Here is a 21402-nt window from a genome sequence, read left to right as displayed (position 1 = left end):
TTTCTCGAACGCCTTCACCCAGCTAAACAAATAATTCCCTCAACAGTCAAACTATTCACTAAGTCTGCATTACTATTAATTTTCTCATAGTTCCTATCACCCATCTCCTCCCACTTATGACTATGTGACTGTAACTTTGTTGCTTGTATCATTACGATTTATATTGTTTCCTAGTATGATTTGATCACTTATTTGTACCCAAAGACTATCATTAAATGTTGTACCTTATGATTTCTGATGAATGTATCTTTTCTTTTTATGTATACTGAGAGCATATGCACCAAAGACAAATTTCTTGTGTGTCCAATCACAAGGCCAATAAAGAATTCTGTTCTATTATATTCTAAAATCGAAGTACTGTGATCATACCAGCCAGGAATAGCCACTGTTTGCTGCCTCTTCTTCCTCTGTCCTTGTCCCTTCATATGGTCCAAAATGAATTCCTGGAGTCAATGTTTTCCGTTCATTCCAGACTCCAAAACCAGCTCTGGGGATACTTGAAAGACCAATTCTAAAACCTGAAGGTAAAGTGCAGGTGGCTCTATTTGCCATTCCTAGTTCAGCTGCTGTGTCTCTGATGAAAAGTGGAGGGCCATGAACAGAACACTCATCAACAAAGAAAGTCAGGCAATATTCACAAACTAAGAAAATGGAAAGAGATAAGTAAATATGGAGTGAGAGTCTAACGAATTAGCCTTTGTTAAATTCAGTTTTCTTAGTTTTTTATAGGCAATATATATTATGAATATGGCTTGAAATGTTAGCATCTTAGTAATGATCTCAGGATCCATTTATGATTTTTATCCTACCCATTTTTATGGCCTACCAATTATGTAAACAACAAAATAGCAGATGAGTTGAGGTTTAAGGCTCAGAAGGTGACAACAGCTGGCTACTCTTGCCTGCTTGGAAACTAAGCAAGGTTGGGACTATTTAATACTTGAAAGTGAAATTACCAGAAAATCCTAAAGCTGTAGACTAGACTGGAAGCTAAAGAATGAATCCTGGCAAAATTTAATTTCCCCCTGTATGTAGGAAATGTATACATGCGGAAATGCTGCATATTGTAAAAGAATGTTTGCCAATAAACAGCAAAAAAATTTCAACATTTTTAACAGAACTATCCTGCACACAAATGGAAACAAAGAGCACAGATGATACATTTACCACTGTTTATGTGGTCATATATTTTTGATTTGTCCCTCTAAAACTTGTTAAAAGTCGTTACTTATTTGCTATGTTTTCCTTCTCTGCTTAGTAGATAATGTAAGAACACTAAAAAAACTTAAAAAACAAACACATCCTGTATTGGGAAGCCATTAGGATTAAAGGAAGGAACCAGTATACATGATTTGACTTCTTCATGGCAAAACATGAACCATGATGACATTATTAGAACGTTGTCAGGTAAGAGCATTTTATTTTTACATTAATGTCTGTAATCCAAAAATCTCTTTGTGTCAACAATCTCCAAATTTTGCAGCTGTGCAGACTGGTGGCATGGGAGAGGGGATGGTTTTGCACACATGCTGCATACACAAATGTAGCTACCTATGCACGCACGCTCCATTGCCACTTGTTTGGCCCGGTTCCCAACAGGGAGTTGGGGACCAGTTTATGTCACAAAAACAAAATTTTAATAATAGAACTACTGATTGAGAATCTAGAATTGTTTTTCTTCGCCAATTCTGACAAACTTTGAGCATGTATGTTTACATTACACACACACACACACACACACCATCCTGCTTATTTAATACAATAGTTTTAAAGCTTAGTAAATCATTTGAAAAACACTGCAAAATTATTAAATCTATAAGCATATATATGTTTGCTTAAGAGAAATGGGAAAAAAAGATCATTAAAAAGTGCCTCTCACACAAGTAGTCATCATCATTTGGTTCATTTATTTCCATGTATGCTTTTCTATCTCTCTTCCGTAATCTGTAAATGCTAATTTCCTTATTCTGTTCTTTTTTCCTTTCCTTTTTCTTTTCAGGCACAGCTTTTGTTTGGAAATCTGAAAAATAAAGTACAGCATATAAAAGACAATATCGTAATCTATATTTCCATGGAAAGCAACAATAACCTTTTCTAAGAATTTATAGCATGCCAAGTAAGAGGCTGAAGAATTATACAGTACAATTGTATTTTATTATTTGGATTCAGGATTGCTTAACAAACTGTAAGAGTAGAAAATTTGGTAAAAAATTTGGGACGATCCCATCATACTAGAGGGGAAGTAGGGAGACAATATATACCAGTAATACTAATATCGGAGAATACATCTAAAGGACTACAGGAAATGACATCGTTAAAAGTGTACAGTTTGTTGCACACTGTGTGCACATGCACAATACAATTAAAATTGTTCTGTGCATGCGCAGAACCAAAAAACAAGATGGCAGCATTTACGGGAGAACCGGTTTGGGGGCATGGCAGGTCTGGGCTGCTGCCGGTTCCAGCGACTCAGGGCGCCAAATCACTACCAGTTTGGAAGTCACCGCTGATCACAATTTTAGATGTCAAACTTTTGGTAAAGGTTTGTGTTCCTTTTTAGTTTTTGTCTGAAGTTTTGCAGTCAATCTTATCTTCCACTGCAATTGTGCAGAATTTAAGTATTTTACAATTATCATGTTTCCTAGTCAGCATCATTCACAGCACTGTCACTTAATTGCCTATCTTAACACAGGACGACTGAGGTACTATATATGAGTTAATATTATCTGATGAGTGTTGCATCCTGCCACTCTCATGCTACATGTGATTCATAACTTTCATAAGTGTTGACTTGATGAATTTGTATCATTTTGAGCAGCTGTAACAAAATAACATAAAACCAGTTATTTTGCTACGCTGATATTACTACAATGACAATTTTTCCACTTATAGTATATAGAATACAACCTTTCAAACTACACTAGTTACCGGTAAATATTATCAAAAAATGTAAAGGGTCATCAAGGTATTATATTCTCATATAAAGAACAATATTTCATTTTTCTCTAAGCAGTTCTTAACAACTGAGAAGTCTACTTTAAGATTAATAGTGTGAATGACATTTAAATTTTTATCCATTTTTGTGATTATTTACATTTGGATTGCAAGTTCTATATTATTGGTTACTTCATCCTGAAGCAAGAGTTGTATTCTATTACATTTTAATATTCTGCACACTTACAGATATTTTTGTTGTATCAAAATTATTTTGATAGCATACCTATAAGTGTTGGTGTCCATTCCTCATCTGATTCAGAGGATTCATTTGCAGTTTTTAAGGGCTGCCGTGCATAATACATAAATGCTGGTTTAGGAGTAGGAAGACCTAATAAAAATATTAGTTATCACTTATCAGAGAATGTCTAATGCTGCACTACCTTTTTTTTTACCAATTCAATAAATGTTTTTCTGTTCTGCTGAAGCCAGTAAGGCATAATCATAATGCTAACTGAAAATAGGGAATTTTTCTCATTCTGGGCAACATTTAAAATGCATATAAAAGTAACAGAACTAGCAAGACCCAAAACGTACCGGTAATCAGATTAGATCAACCTTTTATGCAGGACAGAACTATTCCTTTGTGCATTAAATCTTTTATTGGCGTATTTCACTATTACTTCAAGGACTGAACATGGCTATTGTGCTATATGAGCAGTGGTGGTGCAGTGATTAGAGTGCAGTACTGCAGGCTATGTCTGCCGACTGCTGATTGCCAGCAGTTTGGCAGTTCAAGTCCCACTGGCTCAAGGTTGACTCAGCCTTCCATCCTTCCGAGGTTGGTAAAATGAGGACCCAGATTGTTGGGGGCAATATCCTGAGTATGTAAACCACTTAGAGAGGGCTGTAAAGCACTGTGAAGCAGTATATAAGTCTAAGTGCTATTGCTATGTATAATGTGGATCAATCCACTGATTTACTGAAGAAAAACCATTGTATCCAAACTTGGAAGGAATTTCTGCTCCTGCTTTGTAGGGATAACTTCATTATCTTCACTCATGGGCTACTTATTAAACTCTTGTTAATATTATTTGCTTGTTTGTGGTTTAGGATGTTGGGTCATTCAGATAAAACTTTAAGTTTTAATGTATTAAATGGAATGGTTTTGCTGAAGTTAGGATTATAATTAAGGATAGAAACATATTTCAGCACCCAGTGACTTATTTCCCCATAAATACTGTTTCTCATTTTATATGGTTTCAAAACATGGGTAAACAATTCTTCAATAATTAGTATTCTGCTCACCTAATTGATTCATAAAGTCATAATTATGTTTCATGTTCTTATAACGTAATTTCTCCCATTCGCCCATTTCAGCCCACTGCTCTTTAGAAAAATAGATGGAAATCTCTTTAAACCTATCTTCAACCTAGTACAGAAGAGAGGGCAATTATAGTATATTGCATGTTTACACTTTCTGCTTAAAACAAACAAATGCCAAAAGTTGGGTTACAATTTATCACTATTTTGACTACATTTTTATTTACATTTAACAACGCAGAGCTATTAATCATTGAGTCTGACACAAAAGATTGGAGAATGCTCTTAAAAGACTATAGTTATGTAGGATACCAGTAAGTGACTCTTTCTCTCAGCCCACCTCACCTCACAGGGTTGTTGTTGTGGGGAAAATAGGAGGAGTTTGTGTTTACCGTCTTGAGTTAATTATAAAAATAATAAAGGTGGAGTGTAAATAAATAATATGGTATACAAATTAATAGATGTGATTAAAAATCCATGTAAGCATGGATTTTTTTCAGCAGTCTACTTCCAATGTGTTCAATCTGGAAATAACTTCCTTCTGGTAATATACAGTAAAAATGTATATAATTTAAATGCTAGTTCTTTATATTTACTGGCGATGTGAGTGTTTTTAAAGTCAATTAAGAAAATAAATGTATACTGCACTAGTATTAAAGCTGGAGATTATAACTAATACTGCATATAAAAATAATTGCTTGTTGAGTTTGCTGAATTAATTCATTACATTTGATATCAATAAAAGCTTTAATTGGTCAACATTCCCAATTACCACAATGGATTCATTTTTCTCCTCAAACATAAAATATTAAAAATGGCCTTAGCAATAGGCAATAACCATTGCTTAGTACTGTAATTTTTTGAATTCAGAATAAATCCCAATAAGATCGGTGGGATTTAAACATAATTAAATTTATTATAAAGGAGCATTTTGTTTTTCCTTTGGAATCCATGAATCAAAATTTCAGATTAAGTTGTTATCTAAATTCATATTTGATTGGACTTCATTGCCTTAACTGACCATTTTTAGTAATTGCAGGATAATTACTATTATAATTACTACTAATAATTGCAGGGCTTAATAATGTGACTAAAACTATTTTTACATTTGATACTCTGTTGCTCTTGTTTGTTGATTACAAGTCCAAACTGCACAGCAAGTCTAAATGGCCACTGATCTGAAACTATAGATCTAAAAATAACAAAAGTTGTCTGGAAAAACTGCTGCCAGATTCCTGATTTCGTCACCATAGACTAACACGGATCTATTCCTACAATGTGCAATATCTACTCCCAGATAACTGTGCCTAACACAGCACCCTAACATCAGATTTCTTGTAATTTTTAAATATAAAAAAAATATTTCCTGTCTTGAAAAAAAAGTTGACACCTTTAAAAGCAGTAAGTCCTATCAAATGAGCATGTCAGTCTGTGTCTCTGGAGTTTTGGAAGCAACTACTTATTTCCTCACCTTGGACTTTTGTCCACTTTTCTTATTAATTTGCTTTTTGCTCCTGTCTCCAGAATTCTTTTTCTTGGTACCTTTCTTTATCCCACCTGCCTCAATATTTATTGAAACATCAGATGACCCACTAGTTTCTTCAATTAAGGGCTCTCCTGGCCAAATCCTTGGAGCAGTCTCCAAGTTCTCTATTTGAACACATCCTTCACTTTCAACTGCTTTTGCTCCCACAATATCATTTTTATCTGATATTTCTCCCCTCAGCCCTTGGTCTCCTGCCCCATTTGAAGTATCTTTGCTCGGTCCCTGGGATTCAGCCTCCATTTGCCTCAGTCCCTGAACTTCCATCTTTGAGGGGTTTACCTCCTCTATTCCCTCAACCTCAGGTGGCATCTCTTGCCCTGTTTCCTGGGCTTCTGCCCCAATAAGCAATCCCCCCCACTCCCTCTGAGATTCTATCCCCCTTGGCATCTTTCCTCCAACTTCACCCCAGCTGAATCATCTATATGGGATCAAATCATCGGGCTTGGTGTTAAGTGTTTTTTCCCATTAAATATTAGATTTCCTTCCCCCGCTTCAGTGTTGGGTTGCCTAGGAGTCAACCCAAAGTTGCTCCTTTCAGCCTCCCTGTCCAACACGGAATGAGAGAGACCCTTCCCAGCAATTTTCCCGCCTTCGGAGAAGCCCGCCAAAACGACGCGCAGCCAACCAGCGCGAAGCGCCGGCAGGTCATGGCCAATCATTGAAAAGCGCGGGAAGAAAAGCCCCGAATTTCGCGTTTGGAAGCTGCGGAGATAACGGCGTTCGCCTCAGAGCCGAAAGAATTAGAAGAAAAAGCGGGATTTTGCCCGCTGAGGGAACCGAACTGTAACGAGGGATACAGTATATATTTCCAGCCAACGGAAATCCGTGGCTGATTTATATAAATCACAAAGATCGATCTTCTCTCCAATCTCTTGCCTTCCAAATGATTTCGACTCTCTTCATCGCCCATATTGGGGGAAGATGGGAGAATGAAGTTCTGAACACTGGAAGGCATTACATTGGGGACAAAGCAGGGGCTGTGGGTTTTCAAAATATGTGTGTGTACATCTACACATACACCACCACAACCTAGTTCAAAAGCTAGAATTCAGACATGCAATGTGAGCTGTTTACAAAGGAGGTTCTTTAGAAGTTATCCAGAGTATCTTTTTCCCCCCTGTCATGATGACTGGTTCAAGCATCACTCTGGTTTGGATTTAATAAATCAAGCCAAGCTATCTATTTAAAGTCCATGAATCAACACAGCATGATTTGCAAGACAGCATTCTCACCTTAAACCAGGGATCAAATTTTGTTGCATTTAAGTCTACTATCCTTAAATTGCTGCATTGCAAAGAGTGGATTTCAACATTTGTAACTCAGCCAGGAGAGCCACCAGCCATGGTGACTGGGGATGGCAAAAGGTGTCATCCTATTCATCTATGCAGAAGCAGCTTCCAGGATGGTGGTTTTACCCATTGTTTGCATCTTAGCCTAGTCTAGTGTGTTGCAAGGATTTAATTTGCGTGGCTAATTCATTGGGTCGCCAAAGCACAGAAGATTTGGTTAGGTTAGATAAACCATGGTTAACTATGGTTATTTGCATCATAAAATGGCCTCTTGAGTAAGGAAGTGCTTGTACCATCTGTATCAATATTTATCCTGTGCACGCCCAGCAGAAATTTAAAAAGGATTTAAAGAAACAAAAACAGAATGAAGCAAATAATAAAATTAGCTAAGAGAGGCTTGCTCAGCCATGCAGTCTTTTGATTTCGGAAGCTGGTCCTGTTGCAATTCCTTTTCTAGATAACTTTAAAAGTCCCCCAAATGGACTTTCTTTGAACTGAAATTGCAACAGATTTACACTAATGCAAGATAACCATATGGGGTCACTGTAGCATCAAGTTGAGCATTCAGGTGGAGAGTACAAATAATTGTACGTTGGTTGTTTTTTTTGGGGGGGGGGATTTCATCTATGACTCTTTGATTTCCATATAAATCAACCTCCTTTCTGATGTGTTTTTTAAAACTACGTTTTAGCGTTATGGAAGAAACGAGCAGTGAGAAAGCATTTACCCAGCAATTTCAAATTAACAGCCAAGGCCACAATTAGGGTACAGCTTATTTGATAGAATTGTGTATTTATTAATTAAAGCCATTAACTATCACTTACATTCCCCTAGGGCCTGATTGATTGATGAGATGCCTTCAGGTCAGTGATGATTCTGAGCAATTGAGTCACTTTGGATAATGAGATGGGCGTCATATAAATTTAATAAATAAACTACCAAGATAGAGATTTCCAAGATGATCTGACCTGTCTGGTCCATTATTAGGTCTCTCAGTGTGCATTCATTATTGTACTCGTAATTTGAGCCCATCCACCTGTTTTCCTGACCATCCATGCTCCATCACTGGAGGCTTTTAGAAGAGATTGGAGAATTGGTTGTCTAAAATGGTATTATAGGGTCTCCTGTTCAAGCAGCAGGTTGGATTAGAAGACCTCCAAAGTCCCTTCCAACTCTTATTCTCCAACATTAAAGCTCAAAAGCATCAATACTCTTTCTATTCTTTGCTTCAAAGTCCAATTTTCACATCCAGAGATTGTTACAGGAAAAATTACAGGACTAATCTTTGTAGGTGCAACTACTTTATAGTATCTGAATACATTAAAGCCACTAATAAAAATTTATACCAGGGATATGATTATATTGTGTCTTACATTCAGGAATTCAAAGTGACATGCATAGCATGTTTTCATATTTTTCTTTGCAACTAACCAGGGAAGGGGTTGGGCTGAGAAAGCACAATTGTCCAAAAATCACCAAATGACCTTACCTTGTGACACCTTAGCCGTTATATCAATTAGCTCTACACTGGTTGTAAAATAAGAATATAAAACCAATAGCCTTCCAGATGTGTTAACCTATAAGTATAAATTGACTTATGACCACAATTTAGTCCAAACTTTCTGTTGCTAAATGAGTTTTGCAATCTTTCTTGCCACTGTTAAATGAATCACTACAATCGTCAAATTAGTGCATGGTTGTTAAGTGGATCAGGCTTCCCCATTGGCTGTACTTCTCAAAGGGTTGCAAGGTGATCCTGGGACACTGCAATAATCATAAATATGAATTTTGATCATGTAACCATAGGGATGTTGCAATGGTCATAAATGTGAAAAACGGACGTAAGTCACTCTTGTCAGCACTGCTGTAATTTCAAACAGTCACTAAAAGAACTGTTGTAATTTGAGGACTACCTGTAATGCAATAGAATTAATAGCCTTCCTTGATTAAAAAAAACCAACTACAATATCCCAAGGTTTTTTTCAGTCTGCTCATTTAATTTAGAAAACAAAATTTTAAATTTTAAACAACTGGAACTCAGAAATTTTGCCCTATCTGCTGCAAACTATCCTAAAGTCTAACAATAGATTAGTATACCCTTTGTAATCATCCTTGAGCTAATAACTATGATGTGATCTATTGAGAGAAACTGATGATGATCCTTTCAATTCAGATTTTTGTTATAAGGCAATATTAGATGAAGGTTCAGATATACAAGTGAGAAAGAAAGAAGCTGAAGGGATATACAGTGATAATAATGGACGTGAAAATTAATTTCAGCATTATAATTGTTTCTGGACTATCAAATAAAACATTAATCATCCAATTCTGAATCTAGAATCTTTTTTATTACCTGAGAGATAATAATGGTAACCATAATTCCATGTAAATGAACTTCTTTTGTTCAAATATGAATACTGAAATATTGATAAAAGATCACATGACAAGGTTGTTGAAATTTTATTAGTACCAGTAAGTTGTATTTATGATAACAAGCATGCAAATTTTTTAAAAAAAAACTAATTCGAACTATTCTGGAAATATAGTAGACATAGCCATCCAATAGACCATATCCAAATTATAAGCATAGTTTTTTACGATTATTCTTTAAAATGTCTAAAATCACAAAATGTATTATTTTCACTTTTAAGAAATTTGTTGCTAAAAGCAACCAATACATAGGACAATAGTTTTATTTCCAGAGTCCCAAATTCAAATATGACAATAGGAAAAGTACATGAACCAACTCAGCGAGTTAAAAATGATGCTTTATCAAAATGTGTTCTTTCCACTCCAAGCGTAATTGTGCAGTAATGGTGCAGAATATTGCAATACAAGAGCCTATTATTTTCACAGTCTGATAACTTAGATGATTATGTATTTCTGCTTATCTTTCTTTTGCATAGGAAAAGGTAATATGTGTCCTAGAATGACTACAGCATATATAGCATCATTCATTGTTCAGGTAATTGTGTTTTTATAAGCCATTTCATTTTAAAAAAAACATTTTCGCCTATTTTTCATTAGGGCTCAGTTTTTATATCGTATTTCACCTGGTTATTTAATTAACCCATGTTCTGATTTGCAGAATACATTGAATTATAAATTAAGCAGGTTGGATTAGCCCAACATGATATGCCCCCAAAGACTCATCAAGGTTAGGAGGTTGCTTAAATGCAGCTGCTACATTTTTAATAGAACAGAGCAAGCATCTGGTGAGCCTGTGCAGTTCATTAGTCTAATGGAGAGGCAAACAACCTGATCACTTTCAGACGTATGGAACTTCATTAAACATTCTTGCCATCGGCTGGGGCTGATAGGAACTGAAGTCCAAAATATTTGGAAGAAAGTTATCTATGCTGCTATACCGATAGGAGGCCAAGGCTCCTATCAAGTTATCTATGCTGCTATACTGATAGGAGGCCAAGGCTGCTTCAAACCAAGCTCGGCTCTAGATAACTACACTAGAGCTATCTACCAGACTGCAATGTTATCGATAAAGGAGAGTATTTGTAGCTCAGGGTTGAAACTAGGAGTCCTTAGTTCTTGTTATTTATGCAGACATTTCATTATCCAAACTAGGTAACATCAGTACTAGCATTGATGATGTTACCTAGTTTGGGGAGTGAAACTTCTGCATAAACCAACCAGCTCAGACAGGACCAACCCCCTGCAATTTGGGGGGGGGGGGGGCAGCAATTCAAAAGTGTGTTTCCACCGTCGTTTTCTTTTTATTTCCCTGTTGAACCAACTGCCTTGTGATTCCCATCTGTGCTAACCAGGCTCAATCCACTTACGTTTCTGAGTCCAGATACTCACCTTGGTGCTGTCACCTTGCTGAGATGGTGCATCATACAGAGGGAGAATTAAGAATGAGTTGTTCAGAGCAGACTTTAAACATACCTGCAAAGGCAGACTTTAAAAATACCTGCAAAGAGTACTTTTCTAATCAGATTCACAACTATCTGGGGATGTTTGTCACTAAAATATGACAAATATTAGACACATTTTGTTCATATAATTATGAGCATTAAAACAATACAATCTCTAAGATGAAGTAGGACCAAGGAGCTGACCTTTGAAGCATTGAAAGGCTGATGAGTATTTTAAAAAGATTTTGAAAAGAGATGCGAAATTCAATACTGTAGATTCAACTACAGATGGAAAACAGAAAAGCTGCATCACTTTCTACAATAGTCTATAGTTCAGGTAAGCCTGGGGATTGATAACAAATAGAACATCAGTTATAATTCCAAGCATGGCTGATGAATTGTCTATCTTTCGGACTTACTAAAAAACAAACCTACCACAAACTGGTGTATGGTTTACTTTGCCCATTTGTGAATAAATTGATATTAACGTTGATCTGACATAATCATCGTTGATTTATTTGCTTGCTGAGCTTTGGACCACATTCAGCGACAGCTCCCAGGGTGGACTGCATGGCAAATTCCCAAAGTATTTTGAGGAATATTGTAAAACTCTACAGATTCACTGACGGCAACTCCCATCATCCCCAGCCAGCATACCCTACCTATTAAAAAAAAAAATACGGAGACCCACGCGTCTGAAAGACATTGCTGGAAGAAGTTTGCGAATACACATTTTCCATTCAACCCCAGTGGAATACATGCGTGGAGCAGAAATGTATTCTCCCGCTTCCTGTTACAGGCAACAACAACAGTTCTCTAACACAAGTAGCCAATTAGCTTGGGCCAGCGCCCGTTTGCAACCAATCCAGGCTAGGCAGGGGCGTGACAAATGGGTTGGGAGGGCGGGCACATAGCTGCCTTTTTAACTAAAGCGCAGAAGGCGCGCGAAAAATTGAAGGCTTTGCCTCGCGCTTCGGCCAGTTGCGTGAGGGGCAGAGTAACTGTCCGAGCACGAGGCAAGCGGGGGCGGAGAGGGTTGTGCCGCCCCTCCTGCTTCCGCGAGGGGCGTGGCCTCTTTGGGCAGTTGAAAGGGGTGAGGTGGGGTCCAAAACGGAGGGGGCAGAAGTGCTAGAAAGGGGGAAGGGTCTCTAGAATAAGAGGAAGGGGCTTGAGCCCCCTTGGAACTTCTCCATTGTCTTCCCTTGCCTCTTTCACCTTTGTGATAAGAGCCACAGGCGCACCATTATTCACCGACTTTCTTTTCAGAAGTTTTTCATCTTCGCCCAGAGCAGTTTTATGAGTTTATAAAAATAAATAAATTTCCAGCCGTTCTATGATCCGTCCCGCAGGACAGTTGATAATTTTCCTGGAGGTTAGGGAAAAAGTCTAGCCGAACAGTGTTCTGTGACTGGAGATTGCCTCATCATAAAACCAGGTGGTGTTGGGTTTTTTTTGCAGGTATGCTGACTTGCATGAAATATAATCCATTTTGTAATTGCGTAGTAGTGCCTGGTGTTGAAGATGTGGGATGCAAAAATATTACGATGAGTCTTGTAGCACTCTTAAAGCCAATTGGTTATGTGTGGAAATCGCCCCCAGACTCAGATAGCTATTCTTCTGGAAACTGTTAAGAGAGATGTTAATAACTGGCTGGAATAAACAAAATTCTAATAATTACAGTATAATTGTTTTTTGTTGTTAGTTGCGAAGTCGTGTCTGATCCATCGCAACCCCATGGACAAAGTTCCTTCAGGTCTTCCTGTCCTCTACAGTATAATTGGTATAGCCCCTCTATAATTTGTTTAACAATCCTGAACGTTTTCAGTAGAATTATTGTTTTATTGAGAATATTTTTGGGCTGCTTCACTTGCACAGCAGAATATAAGGTACTTGGTACTTTCTGGGCTTGGTTTTTTTCTTAAAACATTTCATTACTCAAACTAGGCAACATCATCAGTGCCAGTCTAACAACTGCAAGAAAATAACCAAGCTAGGAGAGTACCAAGAACCCTGCATTTCATCCCTGGGCTACAAATATCCTACTTTAGAGGAGGTTGAAAATGACTTTTTGATATACAATGTCCAGAAGGGTGTATTCTGAACTTGAAAAACACCAGATGCCTTAAGCTGCTTTTTATACTTAGATTTTCGTATCTGTTACTTTATGTGCTAATAATGATTTACCTTACAGCGTAACTAAAAACTGATGAAAAAAATAAAAGCGCTTTGCATTTTGAAGGAACTGTTATTGTTAAATTTATGCATACATAAATTGTTTTCATGGTGATGAGATATTTTCACATCGTTAAATCTGCCAGATTTGATTTATGAATAAAAACTAGCAAAGCAGAACTTTTAATGTTTAGCTAATTTATTTTGGTAGAAATCAGTCTTCCAGAATTGTATCTTATAAACCTTGCCAAGAAAACTGCAGGGACTTATCCAGGCAGTTTCCGAGAATTGGCCATTATTGAACAGAAGAAGAAAAATTATACATGGCATGGGTGTCTAACATTTTGGCTTACCTGAACCACACTGAATGAAGAGGAATTGTCCTGGGCAACAATATAAAATATATAAAGGTAGTCCTCAACTTACAACATTCATTTAGTGACTGTTCAAAGTTGCAAGGCATTAAAAAAAGGGATTTATGATCATTGCAGCGTACCCATGGTCATTTGATTTACATTCGAATGCTTGACAACTGGTTCATATTTATGTTGGTTGCAGTGTCCTGAGGGCACGGGATCCCTTTTTGTGACCTAACTAGCAAAGTCACTGGGAAGGCTAGATTCATTTAACAACTGCAGTGATTTACTTAAGAAATGTGGCAAGAAAAGTTGTAAAATGGGGCAAAACTGACTTAACAAATTTCTTACTTAGCCACATAAATTTTGGGCTCAGTTGCTGTCGTAGATTGAGGACGACCTGTAATATGATTGATTATATATATATATATATATATATATATAAATAAATAACAAACCTTTATATATTTAATATATTTATTATATCTTGTTGGGCTGCTTTACTAGCTGTCAGGGTTATATGCAGCATGCAAACCGCAGGTTGGGCACACCTGATATAGGGATGGCTAAAAACCAGGAGATGATGACCTCTAGTTCTGCATAGACATAAAAGGCTGGGTAACTTTGTATCAATCGCCAGGAGATGGTGAGTTCTAGTCCTGCCTTAGGCATGAAAGGCCTTGGTCACTTTCTCTCAGCCCAACCCACCTTACAGGATTGTTGTTGAGGGGAAAATAAGGGGAGGAAAGAGTATTAGGTATGTTTGCTGCTTTGAGTTAGTGTTTATAAAAACAAATAAAGACAGGCTAAAAATAAATCTGGTGAACTTTTCTCAAGGGAGAAAAAGGAGAAGTTTTTATTCTATCTTTTGCTTCCATCTAGGCGTTACTTTCAATATGAATCTTTGTGACAAGGGAGAAGAGCAAGCATCATCTCGTTTCCCTTCATCCCATCAGTTGAAGGTACCCCTGTCCGAAGAAAATGCTGAACAAAAATCCGTCAGGGTCAAACGCCGTCGAACGCGACGGGAACGTGACTACCTCAAATTTGGCCAGAAGGTTACGGGCAAAATGCCAGAGCAGAGACCCAACTGCAAGGGCCCGAAGAAGATGCTGCCCCCATTCTGGAGCTCCCAGCTAAACAACTGTGCTAAATCAACCCCCATCAAAGGGAGCCATGTTGCCAAATCCGTGATCATAACCCAGAACAGATTGACACAGCATCTGGGCATCTTTAACAGAGAGGTGAAGTCCGCCGATATTGAGAGATTACTAAGTCCCAAGGCTGAACATGATGCCATGGATGTGACTCCTATCCAGAAAGCCAGCGGAGGGCTATTGGGGGAAGAGATGCAGTCCTGTAGCTCTCTTGATACAAACCAGAAATCTGTTCCGAGAGAGCAAGGTGAATGCACTTTAAAAAAGGATTTGAACCCAGTGCACGGGGATTCTCATGCCACCCCTGTATCAGTCAGAGACCACTACCCTGTAGCTGTTGCGCAGGAAGAGGATGCTGGCCACAAGCCCTCACTGGCATCTCCTGCTGCGACCTTCGACCAACAGGCTACAGAGGAGGAAGCTTTCCAAAGCAACACAACAGTGGCTGCGAATGACAAGGAAAACGTCCCCCCACCTCCCGCAGAAGGCATAGAGCCGAGGAAACGTACACACCTGGCAAAGGAACTTGCTCAGGACTTAGAAAAACTGCTGGATCTCAAGGCAATATTCCCAGGGCGTGATTTCATCGGTGAAATGCGGCAGACGGTTATTAACACCGTGCTGCAGCAACAGAAAACCTTGCCAGATTGGTCCGCTTTGACGTTGCTGAGGAAAAAAACAGGTAGTTGTAACACGGACATAGGTAAGAGGTTACGGTGTGAGTATAAAAACCCTGTTAAAAGGGTGGATGCAGGACAAGCAGCTTTGGGGCAGACCCAGAGTTTTGTTCTTATTAAATACTGAAAACAAAAGAGCTGTTTTCAGCAAAAGCATCATTTTTGCCAGCTTCCCTTGACAGCCAGTTTTGGGTTTCTAACATGCTTTAAAAAGAAAAGAGTCAAGCAATTGTCTCATAAATCGAGTGATTTTAAATATTCAGCACAAAATCTTGATTCCTTTCAAGTTCCTGTAACTTTGATCCCTCCTCCCACTCCCTCCGGGGTTTCCTATCTATCCCAGCATCCATAAGAACAGGCATACAGTAGCATCTCTTAGAACAGGTGTTTCAAACATTCATTGAGGGCTGCTTCATGGTTGTGTTTGATGGGGGGGGCAGGAGGGGATGTGATCAGGTGGCCATGGCCAGTTCAATACAATACAATACAATAGCAGAGTTGGAAGGGACCTTGGAGGTCTTCTAGTCGGGGCTTTCACAACTTCTAGAGGCAACTTCTGTTCCACTGATTAATTGTTCTAACTGTCAGGAAATTTCTCTGCAGTTCTAAGTTGCTTCTCTCCTTGATTAGTTTCCACCCATTGCTTCTTGTCCTGCCTTCAGGTGCTCTGGAGAATAGCTTGACTCCCTCTTCTTTGTGGCAACCCCTGAGATATTGGAACAATGCTATCATGTCTCCCCTAGTCCTTCTTTCTCTTAAACTAAACATCCCCAGTTCCTGCAACCGTTCTTCATATGTTTTAGTCTCCAATCCCCTAATCCTCTTTGTTGCTCTTCTCTGCACTCTTTCTAGAGTCTCCACATCTTTTTTACATCGTGGCGACCAGAACTGAATGCAGTATTCCAAGTGTGGCCTTACCAAGGCCTTATAAAGTGGTATTAACCCTTCACGTGATCTTGATTCTCTCCCTCTGTTGATGCAGCCTAGAACTGTGTTGGCTTTTTTGGCAGCTGCTGCACATGGCTGGCTCATATTTAAGTTATTGTCCACTAGGATTCCAAGATCCCTTTCACAGCTACTACTATTGAGCAAGGTACCACCTATGCTGTACCTGTGCATTTCGTTTCAGTGTCATTTGTGTCTGGGGAATCTGTGGTGGTCCAGGTAACACCCCCCCCCCCCTCAGGTCCCTTTTTTGGCTGGGTTGGCCTGCAGTGCCTGCCAGCAAAAACGGGTGTCCCGTCCCGTCCCCCGTCCGTTTTCGCTTGCAGAGGGCTGCAGGAGGCCGTCGCCATCAAAAACGGAGCCGGTGGAACCATGTGCGTCCCTTCTGAGCTCCATTTTCGCTGGCAGAGGCACCGTGGACCGTTTCTTTGCTGTTTCCAGGGCAGCCCTACGGGCCTGATCCAACCATCCCACGGGCCATATCCGGCCCGCAGGCTTTGCGTGTGACACCCCTGCCTTAGAACTACTTAAACCAAATCTTTTCTTGGGATTTCACATCAGCTGGAAAGGGCAACCGTGCCCCGGAAAAGGAACAGCTGCTTTAAGATTGCCCAACCGGTGCTGAGTGCATGTTGCAAATCACATTTTGTCCTTTGAATACAGATCTCGGCACAGCTTTACTATCCACCGATCTTCAAATCAATAAAAATCTATGCCAGAGCGTTCCCATTGCTGATCCCCATCCTGCTTTTATTGCCTCTGTTCTCAGTCACCGCAGTCACCTGACTTCCTTTCAAGATAATGGATGACAAAGCCTTATGGATGTTACACTCAGGGTGGTGTTTAGAATAAGGGAGAAATATTACTTTAATGCTAGTATAGCAAAGAACCATTTGAGCCTTTTCACTCAAGGGCTGGGGATGAAGTGAAATGTCACAGGAGCAAGAGAAATGTGGTATTTTCCAGTTAATAAAGAAAACACTGGTCCCAGGAAGAACATAAACACAGGTAGTCCTTGACTTATGGCCACAATTGAGCCCAACATTTCTGTTGCTAAGTGAGTTTTTGCCCCATTTTAGGACCTTTCTTGCCACCGTTGTTAGAATCACTGCAATTGTTAAGTGAGTAACAAGGTTGTTAAGTGAATCTGGCTTTCCCATGAACTTCGCTCGTCAGGTTACAAAAGATTATGAAATGAGCCCAGGACCCTGCAACCGTCATAAATATAAGTCAGTTGCCAATTTGGATCATGTGACCATGGGGATGTTGCAATGGTTGTAGGTCTGAACAATGATTGTGCCATTTTTTTCAATGGTGTTGTAACTTCAAACAGTCACTAAATGAACTGTTATATATACTACCTGTAAATAGTAAGGCTTGAATTTTAACAAAATGTTCTGAAGATCCCATCTTCATATATGACTGCTGCAGCACATCAGATATGAGATTGGTGGGCCTTTCACAGGATTTTTTCCTGTACTTGGGGTGGGGGGGGAGAATTTGACCTGCGAATACTGATCTCCAGGGGCAGTAGTTAAAACTCTCAGCATCCTTTCCAAAGCTCTTTGGCAGACTGGCCAGGGAGGCGTTAAGAGGGGCAAGAGTTGAAGTAGAAGGTGTGCCCAATTTCTCAACCTGATCCTGCCATGTGTCCAGAAGAGTGGTTGGTGGCCTGTTTTCCTACCACCGGTGATAATGAGTGGGAGAGGAAGAAACTTTAAGGACCTTGTTCACTTTCTCCTTTCTATTTCTTGCAACACTATTTCCTATAGTGTAGTGAATCTGTCTGCCTGTCTACAAAAGTATACAGTGCGGTGTTTCCCCCCAAATAAGACAGGGTCTTATTTTCTTTTGACCCCCGAAATAAACGCTTGGCCTTATTTTTGGGGAGGTCTTATTATTTTTGAGGTGCAGGAGGCGGCGAGCGTGGTCACCTCATGGCTGCTGCTGTGTTGCAATATTTTCGGGGGGGGGGGCTCAAAAACTCGATTGGGCTTATTATCCAGGGAGGTCTTATTTCCAGGGAAACAGGGTAGATTAATCCTGCCTTTATTTATGCTGATATAATGTGTTTGTAGATTTGCAATTCCTGAGATGGGATTCCTTGCATTCACTTGCTGTGCCCTGTTTTAGATTTCAAGAGCCCAGATAACAGAGGCCAGAAAAAAATACATTTGGAAGAAAAATCTAGCAACTGCAAGAGCAGGAACTCTGGACCGAGCGTTTCTCTCAAAACCCCAAAAGAACGAGAACAGAATTTCCTTTCCTGTTTCTCTCACGATCCTACGCATAAAGCGGAAAGAGCAGTAAGTACAGTGAACTCTGAGGCCATTTCTCCATTCTGGATTTTAAAGTGCTGTCTACCCCTTCTTATGTTGGCATAAAGCTGTTAACCCTGTAAAATTTCTAGTCTGAGCCCTGGTGGCGCAGTGGTTAGAACGCAGTATTGCAGGCTAACTCACTGCCCACAACCAGGAGTTCGATCCTGACCGGCTTAAGGTTGACTCAGCCTTCTGTCGTTCTGAGGTCTTTAAAAGGAGGACCCATATTGTTGGGGGCAAAATGCTAACATTGTAGACCGCTCAGAAAGTGCTATAAAAAGCACCATGGAGCGGCACATGTCTAATTGCTATATTAATGGCATCTCTGCAGTGCTCATAACAAACCCATTACCCAGATTTGCTGGTACCTCAGTTGTAGGCATGCATATTGGGCTTCTTCTCTGATTTTCCTGAAGGGCTTCCAGTATTCCAGCTAACGTGGCCAGACTCCTAATATATGTGGAAGGTAAAGGATGCTGCCTGGGGATTTATGGGAATTGAAGTCCACAAGTCTTAAAGTTGCCAGGTTTGGAGACCTCCTGATTTATGCCTTGGTGGCGCAGTGGTTAGAGTGCAGTACTGCAGGCTACTTCTGCTGACTGCCGGCTGACTGCAATTTGGCAGTTCAAATCTCACCAGGCTCAAAGTTGACTCAGACTTCCATCCTTCCGAGGTGGGTAAAATGAGGACCCAAATTGTTGGGGGCAAGAGGCTGGCTCTAAATTGCTTAGAGAGGGCTGCAAAGCATTGTGAAGTGGTATATAAGTCTAAGGTCTATTGCTATTCTATTCATCTTTGACTACACTGTAGTGATTGTTTCTCCATACAGGCAGATGACAGACTATCCCGAAGAGAAGATTTTGAGCTGTTTGCCAAGCCAGAAGAGCACGGCCCACACACCTTCTTTTTAATGGCAGCTCAGCCTCACTCTCTCCTGTCAGCATCTTCCGAGAGCGTGGATTCAGCCAGGAGCTCCTTCGCTCTTCCAGAGGAACAATGCACTCCGCCCGCAGTCAGAACTGCTCGGCCCTGGGAGCAAAACCTGGGAGAATCCAGAGGCAGGCAGGAGAAGTCTGAAAGCAAAAAGAGAGGGGCCCTGAAAAAAACAGCCACCTCCAAAAGGCATCATCAGCTTCGCCAACCTCTTGCTGCCCGAGATTCCTTTGGATCAGCTGGTCTTAGCCAAAGCCCCTGCGGCTTCCTCGTGGCTGATCCGCAGCCTTATCCTTTTGCCTATAAACTGAGGCCAGATCGGTGGACTCTACGGGAGTCGGAGCCCGTTCCAGTGTACAACTTGCATCCATCACAAGAGCTGCACAGTTCTCAGCTTGCAGATTTAGGACTCGCAGCCGTAGAAAGATCCGCCCCCGAATCCCAGACTTCTTTCGACGTCTTAAAAAGTATCTGGAGTCCTAAACTGCCCAGCAAGGAAGCCAAACCCCCAGCCTCCCAAGCCCTGGCCTGTACTTCCTTGGCTCACCTGCCCCTGTCTTCCGGGGAGTTGAACTCAGAACAAGGGCAGCCGAAGGAATTTTTCCAGCTCAACGTCCTCTCCCAACAACCCCAATCCTTCTACAGGCACTGTTTCCAGCAAGAGGTCTCTGCGCCCAGCAGGCACCCTCAGCTGAAGAGCGGAGTCTCTGCACAAGGAAAACCTCGACTCTATTATCAGAAGGTCTCAGCCGAACAAGGGAGAACCTCCCACAATTACCCGTTCTGGGGGCTGGCTGAGGCCTCCGAAAAGACGCAAACTTCTAGAGAAAAAGGAGCTTCCAGAGGCGGGAACCAGATTTGCAGTTTGGAGAGGCTCCTTCATTTGGGAAACATGCAGCAGCTGCAAGCTTTACAGCAACTGCCCATGTCTTATTTCCCCCCTTCTGAGGCTTTAGAGAAAGGGATTTCTCCTCTCGGCACTTTACAGGGTCATCTGTGGGGGCAGTCCAGTCCTGAGCCCTGGACCTTCCCGAGAATGAGGTTGTACTGAAAAACTGCATTGTTAGAGAAACTTCGGAAAAAGAGAAAAGGAAATCACTCAGCACGAATAGGAGATTTGGAACGAGCATTAGCCACATCGGACCTATAATTGCATCTCTCTCGATCATTTTGTTCTGCGATTATTATTTTTTCTTCATTTTTTGTTTTTTTTGGGTAAAAGCCCACTTTGTTCAGATCGCTCACAGAATGATAGTGTCTTTTTTTTTTTCCAGGTAAGCCGGCCCCAGGAGGCCAATTGCTTTACAAAAGAAGATGAAGGTTGGGTTTCTTTTCATTGTGTAAGAGGAGGCACAAAATCACATCAGCAATCTTCATTAAATTACATTCTAAGAAATACAATGCTGCTCTTGCTGTTTTTGAAGGGAGGGAAACAATCCAAATGATTTTTTTTATAGGGCAGGAATAAATCTGCATTACATATCACAAAAGATACTTGATAGGGTTTGATTTGGATTGCCGTTCTGAAACTTTTGATGCATTAAGTTGATTCAGCCTTTCATCCTTCCAAGGTTGGTAAAATGAGGAGCCAGATTGTTGGAGGCAATAGGCTGACTCTGTAAGCCACTTAGAGAGGACTGTAAAAAAAGCACTGTAAAGCAGTATATAAGTCTAAGTGCTATTGCCCTTTCCTTTCCTAGTATAGCATTGCAGGCTGACTTTTCTCACTGCCAGGAGTTTGATCCTGACGGGCTTAAGGTTCACTCAGCCTTCCGTCCTTCCGAGGTGGGTTAAACTAGGACCCAGATTGTTGGGGGGGGGGGGGAAGAGGCTGACTTTGTAAACCACTTAGAGAGGGCTGTAAAGCACTGTGAAGC

The 21402-nt window shown here is 40.3% G+C and overlaps 1 protein-coding gene across 1 annotated transcript; it reads left to right on the top strand.

The window, feature by feature from the left end:
• Positions 1-11960: 11960 nt before the first annotated feature.
• Positions 11961-21105, top strand: PRR19 (proline rich 19). The gene is made up of 4 exons (XM_081962544.1): positions 11961-12057; positions 14375-15352; positions 18405-18577; positions 19422-21105. Exons 2-4 carry the CDS (start codon positions 14389-14391, stop codon positions 20574-20576), a joined length of 2292 nt encoding a protein of 763 aa, XP_081818670.1. The 5' UTR covers positions 11961-12057; positions 14375-14388; the 3' UTR covers positions 20577-21105.
• The last annotated feature ends 297 nt before the right edge of the window (positions 21106-21402 follow it).

Source organism: Natrix helvetica, assembly GCF_964273705.1.
Source record: "Natrix helvetica genome assembly, chromosome: 9".
NCBI classification, from domain to species: domain Eukaryota; kingdom Metazoa; phylum Chordata; class Lepidosauria; order Squamata; family Natricidae; genus Natrix; species Natrix helvetica.
This window is presented reverse-complemented; position numbering and strand designations above follow the sequence as displayed.